At 46.0% G+C, this 26,192-nt stretch overlaps 1 protein-coding gene across 5 annotated transcripts in view; it reads left to right on the forward strand.

Moving 5' to 3' along the window:
* VARS2 (valyl-tRNA synthetase 2, mitochondrial) overlaps positions 1–26,192 on the forward strand; it is a 36,489-nt gene continuing 10,297 nt past the window's right edge. The window contains exons 1-23 of one of the 5 annotated variants that reach the window (XM_035107223.2): positions 1–128; positions 1,880–2,272; positions 3,563–3,647; positions 7,344–7,444; positions 7,952–8,073; positions 9,280–9,346; positions 9,543–9,640; positions 9,874–9,955; positions 10,882–11,001; positions 11,092–11,203; positions 12,814–12,902; positions 13,972–14,062; positions 14,587–14,714; positions 15,533–15,636; positions 16,499–16,580; positions 17,970–18,046; positions 19,457–19,544; positions 19,680–19,788; positions 20,498–20,568; positions 23,111–23,236; positions 24,376–24,480; positions 25,441–25,509; positions 25,618–25,696. In XM_035107223.2, the coding sequence (XP_034963114.2) occupies positions 1,994–2,272; positions 3,563–3,647; positions 7,344–7,444; positions 7,952–8,073; positions 9,280–9,346; positions 9,543–9,640; positions 9,874–9,955; positions 10,882–11,001; positions 11,092–11,203; positions 12,814–12,902; positions 13,972–14,062; positions 14,587–14,714; positions 15,533–15,636; positions 16,499–16,580; positions 17,970–18,046; positions 19,457–19,544; positions 19,680–19,788; positions 20,498–20,568; positions 23,111–23,236; positions 24,376–24,480; positions 25,441–25,509; positions 25,618–25,696 (2,284 nt within the window). In that variant the 5' untranslated portion in view covers positions 1–128; positions 1,880–1,993. The other 4 variants (XM_035107224.2, XM_035107226.2, XM_035107225.2 and 1 more) reach the window with 4 other exon arrangements.

Genomic DNA, 26,192 nt, shown 5'->3' on the forward strand with positions numbered 1-26,192 from the left:
CAGGAAACCCGCCAGAGAGAGGTCGGGGTCGGCCTCTTGCTCTGCACGTGAGCTTCTTGCGTTTCCCCTCCGGCTGCAGAAAAAGCCGCGCGTCCCCTTCTCCCTTTTTGCAGCGGGTGCCTATGAAGGTAAGACTAGAGAGTCTCTTCGGAAACTTAATTGCAAACATGTCTTTTTCGCTCTCTGACCTGATCGGAGTCGTTGCCTTTCCCCGCCCCAGTATTTCAGATTGACATTTTCTTTCTGAAGCGCAGTTGTTGTTTTGGCACCATGGCTGTTTCCTATTTTCGGCATTGATTTCTTATTTATTTTTGCTTTCCGCAAGAAAATGTCTCAAAGTGACTTACGCATGCAGTAACGTGTGAAAAGAACCTGACAGTCTGTTTGAAAGCGACACAAATAAATAAGGAAAATGCAACAAATGTCCTTAAAGCAGGCATGGCTAAACTTGGCCCTCCAGCTGTTTTGGGACTACAACTCCCATCATCCCTAGCTAACAGGACCAGTGGTCAGGGATGATGGGAATTGTAGCCCCAAAACAGCTGGAGGGCTAAGTTTGGCCATGTCTGCCTTAAAGGATCGGTCAAGACCCATGACAGATTTTAAGTGATTTTGTCTGTGTTTTGGAAACCCATGCCCTATATTGTATTTCATTGTGTTGGCCACACTAGTGGCCAAAATTGTGGAAACGTTTTGGAAAAAGGGTATTTCTGGGGTTTGATGACTGATAACACCACTTTTTTTGGGGGGGGGGGGTAATACCATAAAATTATATATCAATGGGAAGATGATTTAATGAAGAATGTAATGCAACACAGTTTGTTCAATTATCTGTATTCTATCAAATGTTATAGCCAAATAACCAGAAAAGGGAAGCACAACTTGCTTAGGTTGATATGCAATAGCTTTCCTTCCTTTGAATGTAGCCAATGAGCATGGTGTTATGAGCCACCAATCCTCGGAAATACACTTTCCCCAAAAGGTTTCCATAATTTTGGCCACTAGTGTAGGTCCTCAGCGTGGAGAGGATGGAGAAATGCAGTTCGGTGACAAAGAGAAGGCAGAACTACTCCACGTCTGCTTTGTCCCTGTCTTCACCCAAAAGGAAATCTGAAAGATAAAAAACTTCCCTTCTTCCCCTCTTCTGATTCTGTCAGATTTCTGGCTGGCTGGGAGGAAGGGACTACAATTTTGGACTACAATTCCCATCTTCCCCGACCACTGGTCCTGTTAGCTAGGGATCATGGGAGTTGTAGGCCAAAACATCTGGAGGGCCGCAGTTTGGGGATGCCTGCCTTAAAGCAGGTCCTGAACGCAACAGGACCCAGCCCACTTGTGATCCCAAGCAAATGGCATTCAGAGACTATTTCATGGAATTGGAGAGCTGGAAGGGACCCCCAAGAGCATCTAGTCTGAGCCCTTGAAATCAGTGCCGAATTTACATATAAACTAAACAAGCTATAGCTTAGGGCCCCACTCTCTTGGGGGGCCCCAAAAAAATGTAAAGGGGGAAAAAACTGGATGTACATTTCCAAAATATAAGATAATAAACAAAATAAAACCTACATACAGCAACAGTGTTTTTGTGTTGTGTATGGACCTATTAGTTGTTGTGTATTAGTGTATGGACAATTTGTTGTTGACAAAGGACAGCTGGACATATAAAGGGCCCCATTACCTTAAGGCCTCATCAAACCTAAATCCGGCCCTGCTTGCCATACAGGAATCTTTTGCCCAACATGCGGCTTGAACCCACGACTCTGAAAAAGTCCAACATATTGCCTTGGAGAGTAAGCATATAACTGTTTTCAAATGTACACCATTCCCCACCCCCATATATTCAATAAACATTTATTTTGCTTGGTTTTCATTTCTGCAGGTTCCACCTACCCACTGTGCAAGGATGGAAAAGAGAGCTTTTGTTACTGCAAGACCGGGGTAGCTGCGAGAGAGGTGTGCTTCCCCCTCCCCTCTGGACATGGCTGAGAACTGAATGCGTCCCATTCCAAGCATGCCGTTGGCCCGGTACAATTCTGGGCCTGTCCGGCACCTGTGTTCTCTCTGCCGTTTGCTTCTCCGGGCTGGGAAGAGGCACTGGGGGGCACCTGGCGTTTGGAGATCTTACTCCCAAGCGAGGAAGCCTGAAGGAAACCAGACGGATCTCCATAGCCCAGCAGGGAAAACGCCCCACCTGAAAAATAAGGCAGAGAAACAGAAACGGCAGCGGGAGAGGCTGGAGGCCATCGAAGCTGGGCTGCTTGCTGGGTCCAAGGTGAGGCGGTGCTTGGAGGACCAGAGATGTCCCCACTTTGCCTATTTATTTAATAGGGGAGAATCAAGTGAGGAAGGGCCGTTGCTCAGAGGGAGAGCATCTGCTCTGCATGCTGAGGATCTCCGGTTCAATCCTCGGCAGGATTTTTAAAGGTCATGATTTAAAAAATAAATAAATTTTAAAAATGGATTTTTAAAAATTTAAATTGGATATTTAAAATTTAAATTGGATTTTTTTTAAAAAAAAATGCTTTTGGAGGAAAAATCTTTGTAAAGAGAGTTTTCTACTCAAGTTACATTACAGTCCAAAGGCTATTCATCAGGAAATAAGGATTTGTTTTTAATTATGTCGCATGAAGCTTTATATGCAATGTTTACATTTTTTGGTAAATGAATTCCATTAACCCATTCACAATGTCATGCTCTTCTAGAGGTTTCTGTAAGATTATTTGGGGCAGTTTTTCTAATGAGAATATATTCTCACAGATGCTTGTTTTTGCAGCTCTCAAAAGTGTGAATTTGTGTCTGCAGAGATAACATGCCTTTTCTTCAAAGGAAAAATGTTATCAAATAAACATACAGAGTTGAGGGGAAAACCTTAATCCCATTGTTCTTTTGCAAATTTATATACAGTGGTACCTCTACTTGCGAATTTAATGTGCTCCGAACGCACATTCGTAAGTAGAAAAAAATTTATAAGTCGAATCCCATAGGAATGCATTGGGAGAAAAAATTCGTAAGTAGAAGCAACCCTATCTAAAAATTTGTAAGTAGAAAAAATCCTATCTAAACCGCATCCAAGATGGCGGATGGAGCTCCGTTCGTAAGTAGAAACATTCATAAGTAGAGGTACCACTGTACACAGAATCAACCCCTTACCTGTTTAATACTAAGTTCCAAGAGGTTCAATGAAGAGATGGTTTGGAGTGGAATAGATCTTCACAAGTAGCTAAGTGTGAAGCCGTAAAAATGAAAGTGCAACCTTGTGAGCAGAATACTCCACAAGTCTTGGGCTCTTTGTGTAATAATTGTGCAGGTTTACTATTTCAAAAATGAAACCTTCATCTGGTTGTAAATATTAAGATTATGCCAGCAAGAATGAGTCTTTCTGGGGGAAAAAGTTTTTTTAAAAAGTTTTACTGGCTACCGGTAGTGATTCAAATCAATTTGATTTAAATCAATTCGATTTAAATCAAATCCACCCTCATCCTTGGCATCTCCAAGTAAGACTTGCAGAGGAAAAGCAGGAGCCCAGCCCTGGGAGCCATCTTGTCTCTGCTTTATTTTGCAGGAGCAGCCGCCAAACCAAGGCAGGGGCCGAACCTTGAAAAGCACCGTTCTGTACGACATCCCAACCGCAGCTGGAGAAAAGAAAGGTAATGGTGGGGGGAACAGAACTCCTTGCCGTTCCCATAGGCTCCTGCATCTATGTTATCTCTCGCTTGGACTACTGTAATGCGCTCTATGTGGGGCTACCTTTAAAGGTGACCCGGAAACTACAATTAATCCAGAATGCGGCAGCTAGACTGGTGACTGGGAGCAGCCGCCGAGACCACATAACACCGGTCCTGAAAGACCTGCATTGGCTCCCAATACGTTTCCGAGCACAATTCAAAGTGTTGGTGCTGACCTTTAAAGCCCTAAATTGCCTCGGTCCAGTATACCTGAAGGAGTGTCTCCACCTCCATCGTTCTGCCCGGACACTGAGATCCAGTGCCCAGGGCCTTCTGGTGGTTCCCTCACTGCGAGAAGCCAAGTTACAGAGAACCAAGTAGAGGGCCTTCTCGGTAGTGGCACCCGCCCTGTGGAACGCCCTCCCACAGACGTTTAGAGGACATCTGAAGGCAGCCCTGTTTAGGGAAGCTTTAAATCTTTAAGACATTAGTGTATGTATCCTATATAATAATTTGCAAGTTGTCCCTGCGTCCAAGCTGTCCCGTGTGTCCCTGGGGTACTGCGCATGGGCCCCAGGGACACAGGGATTGGACAGCAGAGACGACGTACACACACACACGCGCGCTCTCCCCCCCCCACCTACCGTTTCCCTGCGGCCGCCAACTGCTGCTCCCAACAATCATTTAACGGGTGCTAAATTTAATGGGCGGCCTCTTGGTGGTGGTGGCGGCGGGGCAGGCCCAAGGTGGAGGTGCTACTCTTGCCGCCTCCTCCGCCGCCCGAAGAGCAGCCAGCGCAGCAGGCCGAGGGAAGCAGCCCCGGCAGCAGCTACACTCTGCAGGCCACGCTGCTGGCACTATTGTAGTGAGAGAGAGAGGGAGGCTGAGCGGGGGAGGAGCGGAAACAGGCAGAGACCACCCCCGGTGCCCATCTCCGAGCCCAACGGCCCCACTCGCAAACACAGGGGCTACTGGAGACAAAGGCGACCTAACCGAAGCCCCCCCCCATCCAAATAAACCCCCGACCGCCGCGCTTCCCATACGCAGCGCACTTTCAACCGACACACACACAAAGCGGGGTGGGGGTGGGGGAAGGAATTATTTGTTATAGAAGCCGGAACTGGCAGTTTTCAATGCGGTGTGAGGAAGGCCAAGTGACGGGCAAAGAGAAGAGCCGGGTGGGGGGCGAATGTGTGGGGTTGGAGGCGGTGGACTGGCAAGCGAGGAAGTTCCTTCCAAGGGGCACCTTGAAGGAGCGGGCGGGAGAGAAGAAGCACGTCTTTTGCCAGCAGTACAATTCTCTGTCCGCTTACACAGGAGTAAACCCCGCTGTCCCTATAGGATTGCTTCTCCCTCCCCCCACCCGACAGAGCCGGCATTTGGCTCTGTCAGGTGGGGGCAGGGAGAAGCAGAGGATCAGATTGCTTCTCCCTCCCCCCACCCGACAGAGCCGGCAACCCCGGGATGTTCTAGCGCCGGCATCCTCAGTCTGCCGATGTGAACAAGAGGGGAAGAATGAGAGCTGTGGAATGCCATCCTGCAATGTTGAAATTGCCATTGTAATTTCCACTCCCTTCTCCGTTGCCTCGCTCGCTTTCTCACCTCTTTGAACCTCCCCCGCCCTGTCCTTCTTTCTTCCTCCCCCCCCCCCTTTTCAGCGATCCTATTTTCCTCTCCCCCCCCCCCCTGCACTCTGGGGTCTGATTAAACGAGAAGGAAGTTTGGGAGTGGAGGCTGCGAAGCTCTCCCTTTAAGAGGCAGCCTGCAACCACGAATTGTTGAAATTGTCATTGCAGGCTGCCTCTTAAAGGGAGAGCTTCACTCCCACACTTCCTTCTCATTTAATCAGACACCGGAGCACGGGCAGGGAGGGGACGTTTGAGGAAACCCTTCTTGGAGTGGTTTAAAGCCACAGCGTCCCCTGGTAAAAGGCTGAGATTTCTTCACCAGCCCTGTTTACTTGCTACAGCCTTTCGCCTTCTTCCCCCAGTGTCCTGCCAGGTTGGCCCCTGATCCTGTTATGGCACTTAGGTCTTTTATTGGGCAGATGATGAGACAACTTTATAGGGACAGGAAAAGGCTGGATCTTCCTGAAACTTTTTCTTTCTTTCTTGGCTTTCACGGGGTGGGTGGGGAGGATGAAAGGGTGTCGTTTCCTCCCTGTCACACAGCCTTTCACGCGATCGTGGAGAGTGACGCTGCCCCGTCAAGAAGGGGGACGCAGCTGGCCCCCCTCTTTCCCTCATCCCCACCGGCCAATATTTCATATTGTGTCTTCCGGGGGAGGGTCCCACACGATATATCTGCGCTTTTGGGCTTAGTCACAGGTGCATCGGTGATAGCAGCACTCCCGGGCGAGGGCAGGGCGCCGACTCTCTTCTCCTAGAACGTGAGAATTGGTGTTTTCTAGGCAGTGCCATCTGAAGTATTCGTATTCTTCCCTAGTGCACCATCAGTTCACTAAAGCATGAGACTCATTAATCTCAGGGAGTCAAGGATTCGAGCCCCACGTTGGCCAAAAAGAATCCTGCATTGCAGGGGGTTGGACTAGATGACCCTGGGAGTCCCTCCCAGCTCTATGATTCTATCCATGTATTCTGAATTAAGTGATCAGGCATTGCTAATGTAATCGTCTAACTGCGGTCACTGAACCCTCCTGTCCAAACTGTTCTAAGGCTGCACCTCCGCTGCCCTTAGTACACAAGTTAAACATTATGTCTTATCATTAAAAGCATTTCTTTCTTTCTAGAGAGAGAGGGAAAGCCGCAGCCCCGCTGCTCCTCTCACATATATTCTAGCGCCCGTTATTGAACGGGCTGAAATACACTAGTAAGTTATAAGATGCTGTATAAGTTATGCTGTAACTGCCGCAAGAATATTAATAGCAAAAAATTGGAAGGCTGTTCACGTTCCGACAAAAGAAGAATGGCAAGATAAATTATTTAATTATTATACTTTGGCTATAAAATATGAAGAAATTAAAGGAATCAAGAAGGATGAATCAAAAAATAATTGGAAAGCATTTACAGATTATGTACAAACCAAAGTAGAGAATTTAAATCTCATCTCCAATAATTAAGGTTCTGTTTTGATATTGTAAAGTGTTGATTGTAGTGTGGTAGGAATAGATTGTAATAGAAATTCTGATGGATGTGATGAAAGGTATGAAATAAGTATAAATGTTTGAGTAAGGTATGTAGAACACAAAAGATAAGGAGTAAAAAGGGGATAAGTTCAGATTAGGTTGAGAAGTCATGGGGAAGGGGAAGATGGGGGGAGGGGGGAGTCAGTGGAAAGTAATAAGACAACTGTAATACTGTTATGGCTGTGAAATTTTGTTTTTATTGATTGTGATGATTGGCAACTGTTGTGATATGTAATAAAGTTTTTTTTTTAAAAAAAGAAAGAAATTAGTGTATTTTAATATTTCTGTTGGAAGCCGCCCAGAGTGGCTGGGGAAACCCAGCCAGATGGGCGGGGTATAAATAAAATATTATTATTATTATTATTATTATTATTATTATTATTATGTTGGTTGGGAATGTGGCAGTTTCAGAATGCTGGGTTCCACACCTTGTACATTTTATACAGATCAGTTCTGAGATTTAATGGAAACATGCACTATTATTATTATTTTGCTTTAATAACAGGTTCCCTCTGTTGCGTTCTTCCCCACAGATACCTCGGCACCGCTGCCCGTCTCGTATAGCCCACGCTATGTTGAAGCTGCCTGGTATTCCTGGTGGGTGAAGGAGGGATTTTTTAAACCAGAGCACCAGGTAGAAAAATTGATGCTGTAAACAAGTGATTTTAGGTGGGTTGTGCCATAAACAAGCGAGCCAAAGGTGTGCTGCCCTTCAGAGTTGACAGATGGCTGAATGGCAGAAATGGTGGCCTATCAGAAGCACTAGATGTAATAATGAAAGGGCTGAAGCTAAGAGAAAAGTAGGTTTTGGTGGAGGGATGAAGAAAAACACCTTGATGCAGAGTTTGACAGTGGAACCGATGACTTACAGCTGTTAAGCAATGACTTCCAACACCTGTTGGGAATGCACTGACCCTGGATTATTTGCATCCATCACAGGGTTTAACTCATTTGCACACAAAAGCCTCCTCAATCCTGGGATTAGATGGGCCTTTGATCTTTGCCTGCAGGTCTCCCCTTTCTTTTTTTGGCAAACTTCGAAATTAGCGATTCTGCCATGGTACCATGATGGTGCACTGGCTATTGGGCTGTTCTGACCTTGCACGCTGCTGATCTCTCTTCCTGTTTATCTTTCCCAAAGCACCTCTTGCCCCATCGGAAGCCAGAAACCTTTTCGCTCTCTCTCCCTCCGCCAAATGTCACGGGGTCCCTGCACCTGGGCCACGCCTTGACCGTGGCTCTTGAAGATGCTCTGGTACGTTGGTAAGTGATACTTTGCGTGGTCATGTGGATACTTTGCCTCTGGCAGCCGATGGCTCCCCTGCAGCTTCCTGTTTCTCGCGCATGTATTAATTTTTAGACTTATAGCCATCAAGCCCCTTAAGATAAGGGTGAGCGGCTTGCAACAGGTATACAAATATGCACGAGGGAGCTCTGCAGCTCATGAAAAAAGACCCTGTGCTTTGATGTAAGGCAGCTTCCTTGGTTCCAATGGGCAATTTAAAGCAGTGGCCTCAAACTTTTTTTTAATCCGGACCACACTTTCAGAATAAAAATTTGCTCACACCACGCTGAATTCTCCATGGATAAGAAATACATTGGAAAACAAAAAGAAACCACTGCTAGCGGTGTTTGAGTCACGAGAGCATAACCTGATGCTCTTGCCAATTTTTTATTGGCAGAATAAATTTTCAAAAGGACACTTTTGAAAATTTATTCTGCCAATAAAAAATTATCTTGAACTATACTATACCGAAATGTTTAAATGTTTCTCTGACTGTCCTTGAATCTTCCCCACCACACTTGCCACACTCCCCTGCCATATGGGTGTGGCGTGACACGTCCTTTGAGAACCACTGGTTTAAAGAGAGAGGGGTCCACAGTCTTGAATGTATCACAGCCCGATTTTCAGGGCTCCCAGAACTACAGCTCCCAGAATTCTCTTGGGGAAGCCATGGCTGTTTAAAGTGGTATATTGCTCTCTATCCCTCCACCAAATGTCACAGTGTGGATGTGGCATTGGCCCGATCCAACATAGGACTCTTCCAGTATTCTTAACTTTTGTACAGAAGGCTACGTTCCAGCTATGCAAAATTTATAGGTTTCGACAGGCATCTATCTCCATCCTGGAAATGGGGAGGCATTATTACAGAGCAGGGACACGTTCCAGCAAGGCAAAGGTGCTTGAGGAGGTTGCAGAGCATGGCGTGGCATCAGCAGTGTGCCGAGGGCTAGGCAGAGACGGCTGGTGGGCTGAATTTGTCCCTCGAACCCAAGGTTCTCCGCCTACGCTGTAAAGCCTGTGCTTTGTCCTTGGGATCTGCTTCCTCTTTATGCTGGTTTTTTTTTTGAGGGGGGGGGAAGCTATGCTATTTCTAGAGATGCTGGTTCTGATCTGGCATCAGGTCACTGTGCTTAGCGTCAGGGCAGTTGCTGAGTTCTGTGTTGTGGTCTTTCGATGTCTTGCAGGAAAAGAATGCAAGGCTATAAAGTTCTGTGGGTTCCAGGGTCCGATCATGCTGGGATTGCCACTCAGGTGAGAAGAACCGCTCCTATCGCGCGGTTCCCCATTCCTGGCATAGAAGTAAATCCCACTTTACCTAATGGGACTTGGTCCCTAGCATGTCGTCTTAGGATGGTAGCCTTAGAGGAGGATGGAGTAGGGTTCTAGTCCAAGTTTCCTGCATGGGCTGCTTTCAAATTCCTGATGTTTTCTGATGTTGTCTGGTCAGGCTGTGGTGGAAAGAAAGATCTGGAAGGAGAGGGGAGTCCTCCGAAAAGAGCTCAAGCGCGAGGAATTCCTCCAGGAGGTCTGGAAATGGAAAGAGGAGTGAGTATCCGAGGGACTCAGGCCATTTGCCATAAATGTGGGTGAGGGGGGCGGTCCAAGGATAGATTGAGGCGTGTGTGGAAATTACATAAAATGGAATGTGCTTAAGCTTAAGACAAGGAGCAGGTTTGCTTCTTGCATGGCAACAAAACATAAAAGTCTCCTGCTTGTTTTTCCTTTTACCTCTGTACATAAAAGGTTTGCTTTTGCTCTGCTTTTTCTCCTGAGATCAGGAAAGGGAACGAAATATTCCAGCAGCTGAAGGTGATGGGAGCTTCGCTGGACTGGGACAGAGTCTGTTTCACCATGGATTCTGTGAGTAGCGGATTCTGAAAATGCAAATATAGTTTGTACGTAACAACGTGTGTTATAGGAATGTCAGTCCATGGTTGATTTCTTTGGTTGCTGATGCCCTATCAAGTTCTGCTTCTTTTGTACTGTCTTTACATGAAACAAGAAAGATATAAATAGGTAGCATTTTGGAAATTGCAGTTGTAAATACAGTGGCACCTCGGGTTACAAACACCTCAGATTACAAACACTTCAGGTTACAAACTCCGCTAACCCAGAGGTAGTAGCTCATGTTAAGAACTTTACCTCAGGATGAGAACAGAAATCGCGGCGACAGCGAGAGGCTCCATTAACTAAAGTGGTGCTTCAGGTTAAGAACGATTTCAGGTTAAGAACAGACCTCCGGAACGAATTAAGTTCATAACCAGAGATACCACTGTATGATGAATGCAGTGGTCCTGTTATGGTTGCCAGGGCAACTTTTTTTTCTTTTACCTCTTTGTTAACTTTGTTGTATTAAATCTGAACACAGTGGTACCTTGGTTGTCAAGCTTAATCTGTTCTGGGAGTCCATTTGACTCCCGAAACCATTCAAAAACCAAGGTGGGCCTTCCGATTGGCTGCAGGAGCTTCCTGCACTCAAGGGGAAGCCGCGTTGGACGTTCGGCTTCCGAAAAACATTGGCAAACCGGAGCACTCACTTCTGGGTTTACGGCATTCGGGAGCCGATTTGTTCAGGAGCCAAGCTGTTCGACAACCAAGGTACCACTGTATAAATAAAGGTGTGTTCTAAGGGGAAATTTTCATGGACTTCAAGTAATTTGCAAGCTGATGCAGAAACGGGTGCAGACTGCGGCTTCCGTTGTCGTTGCTGCTGCCACAGACTGGTTATAGCTACAATCATTATTTCTCTGCCCCTTCCACCATTACCACAGCTCTTTTCTTCTTAGGGCTTCTCCCAAGCGGTGACCGAGGCCTTTGTGCGACTGCACGAACAGGGCCTGGTGTACCGGGAGAGACGCCTCGTGAACTGGTCGTGCGCTTTGCGATCGGCCATTTCTGACATTGAGGTGAGTGGGAGGAGTCTGGCGGCACACTGCGGCTGGGAGAAGGGGGTGCTCTTTAGGACCCAGGTGGCTCATGGATGGTGTCCCTGGCAGGTGGAGAACAGGCAGCTCAAAGGACGGACAGAGCTCTCTTTGCCCGGACTCCAAGGCAAAGTGCCGTTTGGGGTCTTGGTGACGTTTGCCTACAAAGTAGAAGGAGAGGATGGTGAGTTAACAGTGGCAAGATGTCGTTCCCGTTACTTTTTTTTGTATCTTTATTTTAGATCTTGTGATTTATGTTGAAATGGTTTGGATTGGTTGTGTATCTTTAAATGTTTTATCTATTGTGTTATGACTACTTTTGTTATGTTGTAGTGGTGCATTTTTTGATGTTGTAAGCCACCCTGAGCTGTGGGAAGGTGGCCTACAAATAATAGAATCACAGAACAAAGAGGAAGCTGGTAATAACATAGATATGAACTTGAATGGGGACAGTTTAAGATCCACTATGTTCACTGCTATTTTTAGTGTTTTGATTTTCCATCTGTTTCAATCGTGCTAGCCTCTTTGAAGGCTTTCCGTTACATATAAACAAACAGAAGGTTGTCGTCACATTTGCAATCCTGCCCTTCCTCCTAAGAAACTCAAGGTAGCCTCACTGGGGGCGAGGTGAGCCTACCTGCTTTTTAACCTTGCAACAGCCTTGCAATGTAGGTTAGCTGAGAGATGTTGGTTCAAGATCACTATGCTTCACAGCTGAGAGATGCAAAGGACCCATATCTCCCTGGTCCAAGGCTTTGTCTGCGGCATCAAATGCTGTTGGGTCCAGGTTGAGACAAGTTATCTTTTCATAGACATGAAAGATACTCTTCTAGCTGTTTTCTACAGGAAAAGTCAGTTCTTGGATGTTTCAGTTAGCAACCTATTGAGAAAGACAACAACAGAATCTCTTACAAACAATTGTTTTTCTTTTGTTAATCAACGGAAAGAGATGCGGCTCGGCTGTTGGGCAGTATAAGATAGCAGGCCAAGATTTTGCTCAGTTGGGTTAAATAATAATAATATAATAATAATTTGTTATTTGTACCCCGCCCATCTGGCTGGGTTTCCCCAGCCACTCTGGGCGGCTTCCAACAAAAATTTAAAATACATTAAAATGTCACACATTAAAAACTTCCCTCAACAGGGCTGCCTTCAGGTGTCTTCTAAATGTCAGGTAGTTATTTATCTCTTTGACATCTGATGGGAGGGCGTTCCACAGGGTGGGTGCCACTACCGAGAAGGCCCTCTGCCTGGTTCCCTGTAGCTTTGCTTCTCGCAGTGAGGGAACCGCCAGAAGGCCCTCGGCGCTGTATCTCAGTGTCCGGGCTGAATGATGGGGGTGGAGACGCTCCTTCAGATACACTGGGCCGAGGCCGTTTAGGGCTTTAAAGGTCAGCACCAACACTTTGAACTGTGCTCGGAAACGTACTGGGAGCCAATGTAGATCTTTCAAGACCAGTGTTATGTGGTCTCGGCGGCCGCTCCCAGTCACCAGTCTAGCTGCCGCATTCTGGATTAGTTGTAGTTTCCGGGTCACCTTCAAAGGTAGCCCCACGTAGAGTGCATTGCAGTAGTCCAAGCGGGAGGTGGAGGAGGCCTTATGATAAAAGGTTGGGTAAGAAATCCAATAAGTAAATAAGGCAGCATAAATGGTCATCCCCATTCTCATCACATGGCTACATCCTCCCCCCCCCCCATCTTGTGTGCTGATGAGCCCCACAGGAACGCTACCTTTCTGACTAAAACACCTTTGTTTCCCCCTGTCTGGTCTCCGCTTCCTTTGACTGAGGGCAGGCAAGGAACTCCCTGTGGCCACAACCCGCCCGGAGACCATGTTGGGAGACGTGGCAGTCGCTGTCCATCCGGACGACCCGCGGTATAGAGTAAGACTTCTCCGCCCTGTTCTCCCTTCTGATGGGGCCATGGAACCGTAGTTTCGGGGGCGCAGCATAAGTAGGAATGCCTGGACTCAAACCACAGCAAGGCCCAGCTTAAAATGCATATTGGCTGGCCTTGGGGGAACTAGTGGACGTGAAACCTGACATGGACAGCCTGTGACAGATTAATTCATGCAGCCCACAAAAAATGGGGTGCAGAGGAGACAGAAAGAGAGAGAGATGGGATAGCACACAGAGAGCAAGAGAGATGCCTTGGTGTGTTTCAGTTGCTTGGTTGATGATGGTGTCATTCGGTTTGTGGGTGTGGCTTAGATTTCTCAGGAAGGGAGGGGGTGTACTGTGGGAGGAATTCCACTTGAGGGCGCTGTTTGACTTGGTGGAAAAGCAGGTCTGTACCTGGGCAGGTGTGCGATTTGAGGGATTTTTGCCCCCAACAACGCTCTAGGAGTGGCCTGGATCGTTGTGTCAAAATTTCAGGACGATCGGTCAAGCGGTTACGGAGAAAAGTGGCAAACGGGATTTCACGATTTTACATATATATATATATATATATATATATATATATATATATATATATATATATATATATATGAACCACAGAATTGTAGAATTGGAAGGGACCCCCCAAGGTTCATGTAGTCCAACCCCCTGCAATGCAGGTGGATCAACTGCACTGCATGCAGAAGGTTCTAAATTCAGTACCTGGCATCTCTAGATAGCGCTGGAAATGACTCTTGCTTTAAAACCTTGAGGAGCTACTGCCAGTCTAAGTACTAAGCGAGAAGAGCCACCGGTCTGGTTCAGTGTAAGGAAATTTCCTATGTTTTGATGAATCTGGGTGTGTAGATCAGGCAATACTGGGCAGGAGGGATCAGTTAGTGTGAAGCAGCTCCCCTATTCACAGGGGTGGCCAGAAGCATTACTGGTAGCATATTGGGACAGTTCATGTGTGGGACTCTCCCACCACCACCAAAGGGGATCTCCTTTGAATTTTTTCTTTATTGAGAGCTGACCGCAGTATGACCTGGTTTGTCTTTCTGGATTTTTCCGCCAGCACCTTCACGGCAAGAGACTCTGCCACCCGTTCACCGGCCGTCTCCTTCCTGTCCTTACCGATCCCTTTGTGGAGCAGGAGATGGGCACAGGTAGGCCTGCTTTCTGGAAGCTGGATGTTTGTGTTGTTGCAGGCTTTCCCCCAGTCAATAGAGACAGACACGGGTTCTCCAAGGAAGGTCAGAATTTAGTTATCTGCACGGAGGCCAGCGAGATATTTCTCAAATGCTGAGCCCCGATTGCTCGCTGGGGGCTGCCTTTTATAATGAGCAACAAACAACTTCTTACAGGATAACTCAAGTGAAAAAGCAAAACTATCCTCAAAAAGCAGAACTTTTCTAGTCTCTCTCTCTCCCCCCCCCAATCTACCTGTGCTGCCAGCCTGTGCAAGTTTCCCCAAACGTGCAAATTTAAAAACAGACACGACTTAGCTCATCCCTTGTGACTGTCTTTCTGGCCTAGATGGCTTACACAGCACTTTCTGCTAGTCTCCAGAGTGGGAGCTTTTGGGGGGAGATAGTCTCCATTCAGTGTGACGAATACCGACAGCGGCGTCCGGCGTGGGGTACCTGTTCTCAGAGATGCCCCTTCTCACTTTTCCCCGCCACCTTTGCAGGGGCTGTGAAGGTGACTCCGGCACACAGCCACGCCGACTACGAACTGGCTCGGCGGCACAACCTGCCGTTCATCTCTGTTATTGCAGAAGATGGCACGATGACGGCAGAGTGTGGGGATTGGCTACAGGTAAGCTTGGCCTTTTAAGGGGGCGTCCATGCGAGCTTCCAGTTGCTCAGAGCGTTGCAGCAAGGGCCGTTTGCAGTCGCCACCACATCCCTACGCGTTGGGGCCTACCCAACTGATGTAGCTTGCCAAAGATGGCAGATTTGGAGGCACCGTTAACTGGAAGGAAGTTGTCTGATTCTTCAGTGTGGACGGATTTCTTACATGAGAGGTGACATTTGGATTTCCTGCTGCAATACAAAAATGTCTTAGGTGGGGTCTGTCTTCCATGCGCATGAAAAAGGAAGAACCCCAGGAAAACGTATGTTGGAATAAAACCGTTAATTACCGTACTTTTCCGTGTATAAGACTAGGTTTTTTTCTTTCGAAATTATGCTTTAAAGTGTGGGTCGTCTTATACATGGATAGTGTGTAGGGTGGACGTTTGATTGGTTGCTGTCAGTGGCTGTTGGTCGTGTTATTGGTTGCTGTGTCAAGGGCTGGTGTTGATTGGCTGACGCTGCAGCAATTGGGCGGGTGATTGGCAGCTTCTGCCAGTGAGGGGAAAGTTTGCGCCACCTGCGGGTGAGCAATTTTCGGCAACCGCCCCTACAAAAGCTCAACGACCCTGTGGCATTCCCCCCCCCCCAAAAGCAAAACAACTCTGGGCAATCCTCCAGGAAAAAAAGCTCAACAACTCTGAGCCATCTCTCCCCCCCCCCCCCCATTTTCTTAATTTTGAGTCCCCCCAAATAGACGGCGTCTTATACATGAAAAATACGGTATATATTTTTTAAGTTAGCACAAGACACTGGATAATAGGAAAGGTGTTCCGCTTTCAGGGGCTGCATAGATTCCTGGCACGTGAGAAGGTGTTGGCTGCTTTGAAGGAGAGAGGACTCCATCGGGGGGCCAAGGAACATCCCATGGTGCTTCCACTTTGCAGGTAATGGTAGAATGTTTTTATATATACCTCTCCCCTTCCCTCCCCAGCCATCCTTCAGTTTCATCTAGCTGTCTTTATTGATGATGGTGCTGATGATTTAAACCCTGCCAAAACAGGGTGCTATACATTAGGGCTGGGGTAGCCTAGGCCCTGGGGGACAAACGCAGCCATCCAGGCTTTTTTGCCGTTGTAGTCGCAAACATGAATAAATTTCTATACGGCTTGGGTAGTTCTGTCCCTATGCAGAAACAGCAAAACTTACCGGGGGGGGGGGGGGAGAGGAGGAAGGGAAGAAATCAAGAGGAAAAACTTTTTAAATAAAAGAATGGAAATGGTTTATTGAATATTTAGAAATAAACTGTAAACAGATAAGAACATTGGCAGGATAATAACCTGCAGTTTTATAAGAGTATATATTTAAAGTAGAGGAATAAATGAGCAAATTAAGTTAATTTGGATGTGCAGAAAATATTAAAAAATAAATTTATGGATCCGCAGAAAGAAAGTCGAGTTTTGAAATGTTAAAACGATTGTAAAATGATTGAAATGTATAAAACTGAAAATCATAAATATTATTTTTTTAAAAATACTGCCACCCAGAGGTCTCTCTCTCCCTCTGGTCCCTGCAAACAACTGAGATTGTATTGCTCCTTGGGGCTGAAGCTTATTATTATTATTATTATTATTATTATTATTATTATTATTATTATTATTGCTTATGCTCCACCTACACCGACACCCCTATATAAATAGCACTAACATCCTGATGCTGGAGGATTTTAGCTTTGCAAGGTGGAAGGTATCCTGGGAATCAGAAGTGACCCTTTGTTCCCTCTCTCCCCCCAACTCCCACCCTTCACAGCCGCTCTGGGGATGTGATCGAAACCCTCTTGAAGAACCAGTGGTTTGTCCGATGTGAAGAAATGGCTCGCGGGGCCTTGGAGGTAACTCCCCAAACGCTTCAACATTGCTAGGATAATCTGATACAGCTCACATTCTAAGAATGGAACTGTAAGTAGCTACAGAAGCTGAGACTACAGAAGAGGGGGAACAGGCATGTGTTAGACTGCAGAGATCTTTTAGGGACCCATCAGACTTACGGTGGTAGAATTGCTATATGGCATGTCCCATTGTGACTACAAGATATAGCGATGCCCACCAATGGTGATGTGGCTTCACTCGAGGGGATTGGGTTTAACTAAATAGTTGTGGCAGTGTGAGGCAGCACAAAGAGTCCCACTAATGCAGGGGTCCCCAAACTAAGGCCCCCCAATCACCTTCTAAATCCAGCCCGCGGACAGTCCGGGAATCAGCAAATGTGTCCTTTTATTTAAAATGCATCTCTGGGTTATTTGTGGGGCATAGGAATTCGTTCATGTTTTCCCCCGAAATATAGTCCGGCCCCCCACAAGGTCTGAGGGACAGTGGACTGGCCCCCTGCTGAAAAAGTTTGCTGACCCCTGCACTAACGCAACAGTACTTGCCCCCTTCTCCTCCTCTGCAATGCCTCCTTAAATCTTTTTTTAAATCATTTTTATTAAATTTTCCATTTTAACAATCCAAGCCAATCACATCTAATATCCCACATTATACATATACATATCAAATAGTCCAAATATTCTGCCAAATTATACTTTTGGTAGGACTCCCCATGCTTCGAAACTTTGGAGAGCTCTAATCAACATCGTAATCATACTGCATTTCATATCTTCCAATAATTCTTATTTCTCTGTCTCTTTCTGTTGTCATCCTTCTTCATTCACAGCCTCTGAGTTTTCCCCACAAGCGAGTTAAGACAAACAATAATATGCTTCTGTGTGGATTTTATATCTTTGGTTCCCCAATTAGTTCACAGTATCTCTTCACACACTGGTATTCTGCCAAATCGTTCCAAGGGTCTTTTCACAACAAGCAGACACTCCTGCCGTCTAACGCCTCAATGCCTCCTTAAATCAGCTCTTTGGGTTCGGGAAAGTCCCCAGAACAGCCCGTGGGGGGGAGAAGAGTGGAGATTGGTCCATCCGACAAGCAGAAATGCTGGCTCTGATGGAATGATCACATTACGTGATGTTGAATTCCACCCATGGAGTTACTGGCGGTTACTGGTCATGATGGCTATATGCCACTTTGCAGAATCAGAGGCAACCTTCATCTGAACTTCAGTCGCCAGAGAACCAAAAATGGGGGAGTTTTGGGGTTTGGTTCGTCGCCTGCTTGCATGCTTCCTGGGGGCATCTCGTTGGTTACTAAGAGATAGAAAGACCCAGCTCTCCACCCAAGTTATCAGCTTGCCCTGAATTGAGTTAACCAGGTTTATCCGTTTCTGCCCTAAGGCTGTGGAGTCCGGATTCTTGAAGTTGACCCCTAAATTCCATGAAAAAAACTGGAGGACTTGGCTCTTGAATACCAGGTAAGATAAGGCAGTCCTGCCTCTTTGATCACCTGTATTCTTCTTTTCCTCCTTCCAAGACTTGATGTATCTCTTAGGACTGGCCAATCTGAACTCATATGAGTGAGAGCCAGTTCAAATAACAGCTTCCCCTACACTGGATCATTGAACACTGCATTACACTCTCGGGCTATTCATTCATCCAGCCTGTATTGTTTACTCTGAAAATAAATTTGTGGGGTGCTTTCAGGTGCTCCGCTGTTTTTACCCATCACGAATATACCTTGGGTGCTTTTTTCCTTGGAGATGCTAGGGATAGAGCTTAAAGCCTTCTGCATTTAAAGCATGCGCTCTTGCCCCAGAGCTGTGGTCCCTTTTTCTGTTCCACCTTCAACTCTCTGGCACCCTATCTGCATAACCTAGCAATTCTAAAATATAGACGCGCTTTTACTCTCAAGATTGAATGTATTGCCCTCGGCTGCACTTGAGGCACGATTCCAACAGATTCCACACTCAAGATGCTTATGTCCCTGTGGAGATGGCAGTCCCGAATCAGTGGCGCATGCCCTTCTGGCTTGCACTGTTTATAAAGGCTTGAGGAATGAGATGATCACCCCTCTTTTATTGCCCATTCTGGGTCGCCCAACCACTGCCACCATGTCCTTTCTCTTGGCAGATCAAGAGGAGCAGGTGACAGCAAAGGTTGCAAGGTTTTTTAGCTGGGGCAATCAGAATAAGATCCACCATTTGACTGTTGATTCAAAACCCCAAAATGTATTTTATATAATTGACTTTTAATTTCTAATCTTTGTATATTGTATTGTTGTTTTATTGCTATGGCCGGTGGCTGACACAAATAAAGATTCATTCATTCCTGTTGCTAAAGTAATGAATAGGGATTTTGGCTGCAATTCTATGGCCATTGGGGTGGGTTGGCAGCACTTACCTGACCTCCTGTCGCCCGCTAGTGTGTTTGCAGTGCACCGACCTCGCTGCCACCTCTCTCTCTTAGTAAGCGACGGCACTGGTTGTGGGTCACTGCCGCCTGGGTGTAAGCTCCATTCAACTTGATGGGACTTAATAGAGATGTTTCTATGAAATCTCCCTCTTGTAAGTGGGAGGTGCTGTTTTGGCTACAACAAGCAGAGGTGCTCACAGCCTGAACACCACAAAATAAAGAGAATAATTATTCCAGGAGCATCTAGCTAGTCCAGTCTGATGCCATCCAGCCGCGTCTGATCACGTCCCATCATCCTCCACAAACTTGGCTAATGGCCAGGGATGATGGGAGTTGTAGTCCAAAACCTGGAGGGCGCCATGTTGGGGAAAGCAGAGCTAGACGGACCTTCATTTGATCTTGCAAGTGGCCCTTGTGTTCTTGAAATCCAAATGGCATCATTTTGATTGATTTTTCTCCTCCCTCCCGCTCAGTGACTGGTGTATTTCTCGCCAGTTGTGGTGGGGACATCAGATTCCAGCCTATCGGGTCACTGTTCCTGGATCGCCAGATGTAGCAGAGGTGAGTTTTAGCCTCTTTGACTGGGCGTCAGCTGCTGTAGCAAAGGGGTTGGCAGGGTTGAAGTTGGAAACGAGTCTCTGGTGCCGCAGGTCCTAGTTGCAATGCGACTTCAACTTCTTTTCATCTGCACTGCAGCAGGAGGAGAGCGATGGATTATGGGTAGTGGGCAGGACAGAAGCAGAAGCTCGGGAAAAAGCAGCAGGCATGCTGGGAAAACCAGAAGAGGATCTGGAGCTGGTGAGAGGTAAGGCAGCAGCATAGATATTCATACTTCTGGGAGGGAGAGTGCCAATGCGTCTGGACGAACGCAAGGAAGTGCTTGAAATGAAATTTGTTGACCTTTGTGGTGGAACTGAGCCAACGTCGTTCTCCATCACACATCCCTACTTTTCCTTTCCACCCCCGTCACCTTGAGAAATTGCTTACATTGCCAGATACTCTGCGCATTCCTATAAGGAAGCCTTCTAAGAACTATACGTGGCCTCAACCCAGTATACCTGAAAGAGTGTCTCCACCTCCATCGCTCTACCCGGAACTGAGGTCCAGTGCCGAGGGCCTTCTGGCAGTTCTCTCACTGCAAGAAGCTAAGTTACAGGGAACCAGGCAGAGGGCCTTCTCGGTAGTGGCGCCCGCCCTGTGGAATGCCAGATGTCAAAGAAATAAGCAACTATCTGACATTTAGAAGACATCTGAAGGCAGCCCTGTTTAGGGAAGTTTTTAATGTCTGATGTTTTATCATGTTTTTAATATTCTGTTGGGAGCTGCCCAGAGTGGCTGGGGAAATATTATTATTATTATTATTATTATTATTATTATTATACATTGCAGATGGGGTGGGGGACAATCTGGATTGGGACTCTGGGATGGGGACTAGGGGGCCTTTGAACTCATCCCGACCAGGCACCCTGGGCCTTTTAAATAAAATATTCCAATTTGTTTTTTGCTTTCACCAGATGCCGATGTCCTGGACACTTGGTTCTCATCTGGACTTTTCCCTTTCGCTGCGCTGGGCTGGCCCCATAAGGTGAGTAGAACTGGGAGGGACAAGGAGCTGTCCAAGAGGAAGACGGCCAGTGGGTAGTGTAATGGAGGTGCCATACCTACCTCTCCACCCACAGTAACCCCAGGCATACATGACCTGTCCATCGTTCTGCTTGCTTGCAACCTTTGAGAAGAAGACAGGACCAAGGATGGAGAGGAGGTTCTCCCAACAGGAGACAGGTGTGGGCACTGTAGGGTGATGACTTTTTTACAGCCTCATTTCCCTGTATCATAATTTGATGAGCTTTCATTGAAGATTAGATAAAATCTTACTTTCAAAGAGATTTGATTTAAAAAAACCTCATGCACAAAATGATTTTAAAATTTTTATTTATCAGTTTTCTGACCATTTTTGAAGTCACTGTAAGCAGATATAAAATTGAACCCAAGCTTTAGAGTCACACATATACAACGTTATATAGGGTCATCAAACACACAAGGAAGCTTTTTTTAGCTGCAGTAACAGTATAGAGGACAATGTTTTGCTACCTCTCCTGTAGGTTCTTTTCCCAGCATGCCTGGCAGGGTCTGCTGGCATATATTTTGAGGTCCCAAAAGGGGGATTTTACCTTACGCAGGTGTGACATTTGTATACCCTGTGTTGCTAAGAACACTTCCCATTGTGGAATGTGGTGTTGTGTCCAAATTTGATACAAAATATATATAGAATTGTTAATACAATTTTATGAAATGGTAATACGGCATACAAAAAAATTAAAAACGGTTTGTGCGTAACCTTTTTTTCATATTTCAATGGAATATACCTCATTTTAGTCATCAATAGGCAAAAGTTCATCCATTTGTGCTACAGGAACTAATTTTTGAGGGGAAAACTTGAAAAAGTCATCACCCTAGTGGGCAGCTATGAACAAGATAGTTTCAAAGGCCCTAGTTCAGGGATGAGGAGCTTGTGGGCCTCCAGGTGTTGTTGGACTCCAACTCCCATCAGTCCTAGCCAGCATAGCCAATGATGAGGGATGATGGGAGCTGGAGTCCAGCATCTCCAGCCCTGCCTTGGAGGTAGCATGTATGGCTTCTTGTTCACTTGCCGTGGGTGAAGCATGAACAGCAGGCAGGATATTTTTAATGGGAGTCATGGAAGCACTCGCTTCACTCTTTTTGTGATCAACCCTCTGTATCGTTAACTTTTTGCCCCACAGATAGAGGTTGTTGTTGTTTTTAAGCTGAGCACTTTGTAGTCTTTAAGCTTGTCTTTGCACTATGCTTTTGAATTGGGTTAATACCTTTCCCGTTTTCTAAACGGGGCGCCGAGACTTAAGTGGTTGTTTCAAGGCTATTTGGTGAGTTGCTGGCTCTAGTTCTCCCAGGTTCATCTCAAATATTCAGCTTCACTAAATACTCTCCTCATGAGATTGGTACAGAAACAGAGGGAGACAGCAGGGAGGGAGGAGGAATGGAGGTACCAGTAATATTACAGGTCTGATGTATATAACAACAACAACAACAACAACAACAACAACAACAACAACAACAACAACAACAATTTATTTATACCCCGCCTATCTGGCTGGGTTTCCACAGCCACTCTGGGCGCCTTCCAACAGTATATTAAAATACAATAATCTATTAAACATTAAAAGCTTCCCTAAACAGGGCTGCCTTCAGATGTCTTCTAAAAGTCTGGTAGTTGTTTTTCTCTTTGACACCTGGTGTTAGGGTGTTCCACAGGATGGGTGCCACTACTGAGAAGGCCCTCTGCCGGGTTCCCTGTAACTTGGCTTCTCGCAGTGAGGGAACTGCCAGAAGGCCCTCGGCGCTGGACCTCAGTGTCCAGGCAGAATAATGAGGGTGGAGACGCTCCTTCAGGTATACTGGACCAAGGCCATTTAGGGCTTTAAAGGTCAGCACCAACACTTTAAATTGTGCTCAGAAACGTACTGTACTGGGAGCCAATGTAAGTCTTTCAAGACCGGTGTTATGCCATACGCCCAGATAATTCCGGACATGCACAGATATTGGATGCCTAAAATGACATCCGGGGGAAATTTTTCGAATCTTAAGAGATGTCAGGAATTTTCAGGACGTATGGCAAACCAGGGTTTCTTTCAGTTTTCTGGGTCCCCCCCCCTGTGTTGTTGTTGTTGTTGTTGTTGTTGTTGTTGTTGTTGTTGTTGTTGTTGTTTTAAAGGGAGAGGCTGCACTCTGGCAGCAGTGGAAGTGACAAGAGGTTACTTCCCTTGGCCGGGGAGTTGGGGAGGAGAGGAAGGAGGCGGGGAAGGGCTTAGCCATTTTCACTTTTTTGGGGGGGTGTTTTTTTAAAAAAAAATGTTTCCCTTCGGAGCTGGGCAGAATGGGCTTCCAGATGTGCTGGGCAGCCATTGCCCCACAGTGTCACAGTCTTGCAACAGGAAAGCCGGTGGGTCTCCTCGTCCAGGGGTGGCGGTTATTCATGAAACCCTGCCAAATGTGCCAGTTCAGGGCAGAAAAGAAAACTTTTTGAAATATGGCGAGCCTAGATATGGGACATGTGCTGACGCCACTGGGCCTGCCTTCTCCCCCTGCAGACAGAAAATCTCCAGCAGTTCTACCCCAACAGCCTTTTGGAGACTGGGAGCGACCTTCTGTTCTTCTGGGTGGCGCGGATGGTGATGCTGGGGAAACAGTTGACCGGAGAGCTACCTTTTTCTCAGGTATGGATTGGATGCTAGAAATTCTGTACTTCGGTTCCTGGAGGGCATTACAATGGTACCTCAGGTTACAAACGCTTCAGGTTACAGACTCCGCTAACCCGGAAGTAGTACCTCAGGTTAAGAACTTTGCTTCAGGATGAGAACAGAAATTGCGTGCCGGCGGCAGCGGGAGGCCCCATTAGCTAAAGTGGTACCTCAGGTTAAAAACAGTTTCAGGTTAAGAACGGACCTCCAGAACGAATTAAGTTCTTAACCTGAGGTACCACTACAAGAAGATCCATGGGCCTGAGAGAAGCAAAGTGTGAGCCCTAACTATTTATCCACAACGTATGATGTACTTCCTGATTCAACGCAGGATATGTGAACACAGCTGTTGAAGAGGTTCTTGCAATGTGGATTTTAAAAATACTATTTTTAAATTAATCCTTATCAATCCCCTGAGTTCTGCCTGGATTCCGGTATTCTACCTTTCTGTCCTCCTGAGTCTTGAAATGGGTGTGATAAGAACTTCATTCCCAGGTGGCCAGGTTTTTTTATTTTATTTTGATTAATCCCTGCTACTTGCTTTAACCTGAATTGTCATGTTGTGCTTCTGTTCTGCTGGATCTTCATGGTGGGGCTAGAATTGCCTTTTCAACTCTCCTGCTGTGTGTTCTTTTTGAAGAAATGTAGCGCATACAGGGCATGGATAGGGAGCCAGCGGCCCTCTAATTGTTGTGTTACAACCCCCATTGTTGCTGACTGTTGGCATTGTCGGCGGGGGCAGATGGAAGTCCCAAAAGTATTTGGGCAGCCACGGGCAGGGGCGGCACATCCCATTTCGCCACTTGGGGTGAAACAGAAAATGCCACCCTGCTCTGCCACTCCTGCCGCCACCAGGCTGCTGCCACATTCCCCGCTGCGGGATAACAAGCAGCAGTTTGTGATCTTGAGAAACTGTAGCTGTTTCAGAAAAGAGAACTACTGTAGTCTGTGATTTGTAAGCGTACAAACCAAAGTCTCACGAATCTGCCAATTAAATAAGAACACCCGGCTGTATTCTTCATGTTCCTTGTGCCCTTGTTTTCCCTCGATATCCTGTTGGTGCTCTTTGCAGAGTTTTGAAGACATAACACATTTCCTGTTTCTCTCCCTTTCAGGTTTCCCTTCACTCGATGGTCCGTGATGCTCATGGCAGAAAGATGAGCAAATCTCTTGGGAATGTGATTAACCCTTTGGATGTCGTTTATGGTGCCCCCTTGCAGGTACTGTTCAGAAAATGGGAACAAGTCTTTCTCTACACCCTCTGTACAGGTGAAACTTGGAAAATTAGAATATCGTCGAAAAGTGCATTTATTTCAGTAATGCAACTTAAAAGGTGAAACCAATATATGGTAGATGCATGACATGCAAAGCAAGATATGTCAAGCCTTTATTTGTTGTAATTGTAATTATTTGCTGTTAGGCGGGTCAATTATAAATGGAATGTAATTAATGAAATGTAATAGCGATGTTTATTTTTGTATTATTGTAACTATTTGTTTTATTACTGTGGAATTTCCAAAAGAAAGCATTTGTAAAAATTAAAAGAAAAATAAATAATAATAAGTTGCATTACTGAAATAAATGCACTTTTCGACAATATTCTAATTTTCCGAGTTTCACCTGTAGACCTTGACATCCCACTGCATTGCCTGCACTTGTAAAGGACTGTGCCCCTAGTATTTTTCTTATTATACCACGTTATGATAATGCCATCAAAAGTACCTAATAAACGGTTTCCTTATACCAGGCATGTCCAACTACCAAGAGACTGCGATCTACTCACAGTATAAAAAAAACTGCCCTCCATTATCACTGGAGGATTGACCAGAGCTGTTGAGCTTTTTTTTTAGGGAGCCAGAGTTTGCTGAGCGTCCTGTAGCCAATGGGAAGCCGTGCCTGACATTCAGCTTCCAAAAATCGTTCGAAAACAATCGCTACCGGTTTTAGATCGTTTGGGAGCCAAAACGTTCGAGTTCAAAGGCGTTCTGTCTCCAAGGTTCCACTGTATTCATAGTTAGGAGGTTTAGAAACCTGCTTTAAAAATAAAGTTCCAAACGCCGAGATTCTTGTGGTGTTATATGTTGCCTAAGGTTCCGTATATATGGTGGTGATTTTCCTTTATCTCTGGCTCCTCCTCTCCCTGAAGTTTCCCTCTTATTATTATTATTTATTGTTTTCAGGTCCTACAGGAGAAGCTTCAAAACAGCAATCTGGACCCAAGAGAGGTTGCCATTGCTATGGAAGGCCAGGTCAGTTCCTCCCCACACCTCACCCCGCCCTCCAACCGGACCCACCTACCATTTTACTTTTGGGGTTCCTTTTTGTTCTCACCTCCTCCTGTCATTGTCCCTTTCCAGCAGCGAGATTTTCCTCGAGGAATTCCCGAATGTGGAACCGATGCCCTAAGGTTTGCTCTCTGCTCCTATTCTGCCCAAGGTGAGAAGCTGGAACGTTCCCCTTTATTTTCTGGGGGGCCCTGTCCATGAAATAACCAAAGGGGAAATGGCTTCAGCCCCTGGCATTTCCAGTTGTGGCTGGGAGAGATCCCTGTCTGAAATCCTGGAGAGCTGCTGCCAATATGATTGGCAGACAGAACTGAGCTTCATGTGTTTCTGTTTAGCATTGTTGATGTTGTTTTTAAATCATTTTTATTAATTTTCCAATACAAACAACCAATTAACATATAATCATATTCCAATTAAAAACAATAAACAAAATAAGAACCAAATGATAGTCCTAATTATTATTATTTTCCGGGCAATCTGGACCTCTTAAAGAACATCTCTCATGTCTCATTCCTGCCTTCTTCTGTTGTTCTATTTTCACATTCCGATTTTATCGCTTTAAAGTTCTCCGTCCCTGGCTATGCGATTCTCAATCATGTCCAAAATCATATATCCTCACATCCATCAAGTACAGCTTTATTTGTAAA

Source organism: Zootoca vivipara, chromosome 2, assembly GCF_963506605.1.
Source record: "Zootoca vivipara chromosome 2, rZooViv1.1, whole genome shotgun sequence".
Classification (NCBI taxonomy): domain Eukaryota; kingdom Metazoa; phylum Chordata; class Lepidosauria; order Squamata; family Lacertidae; genus Zootoca; species Zootoca vivipara.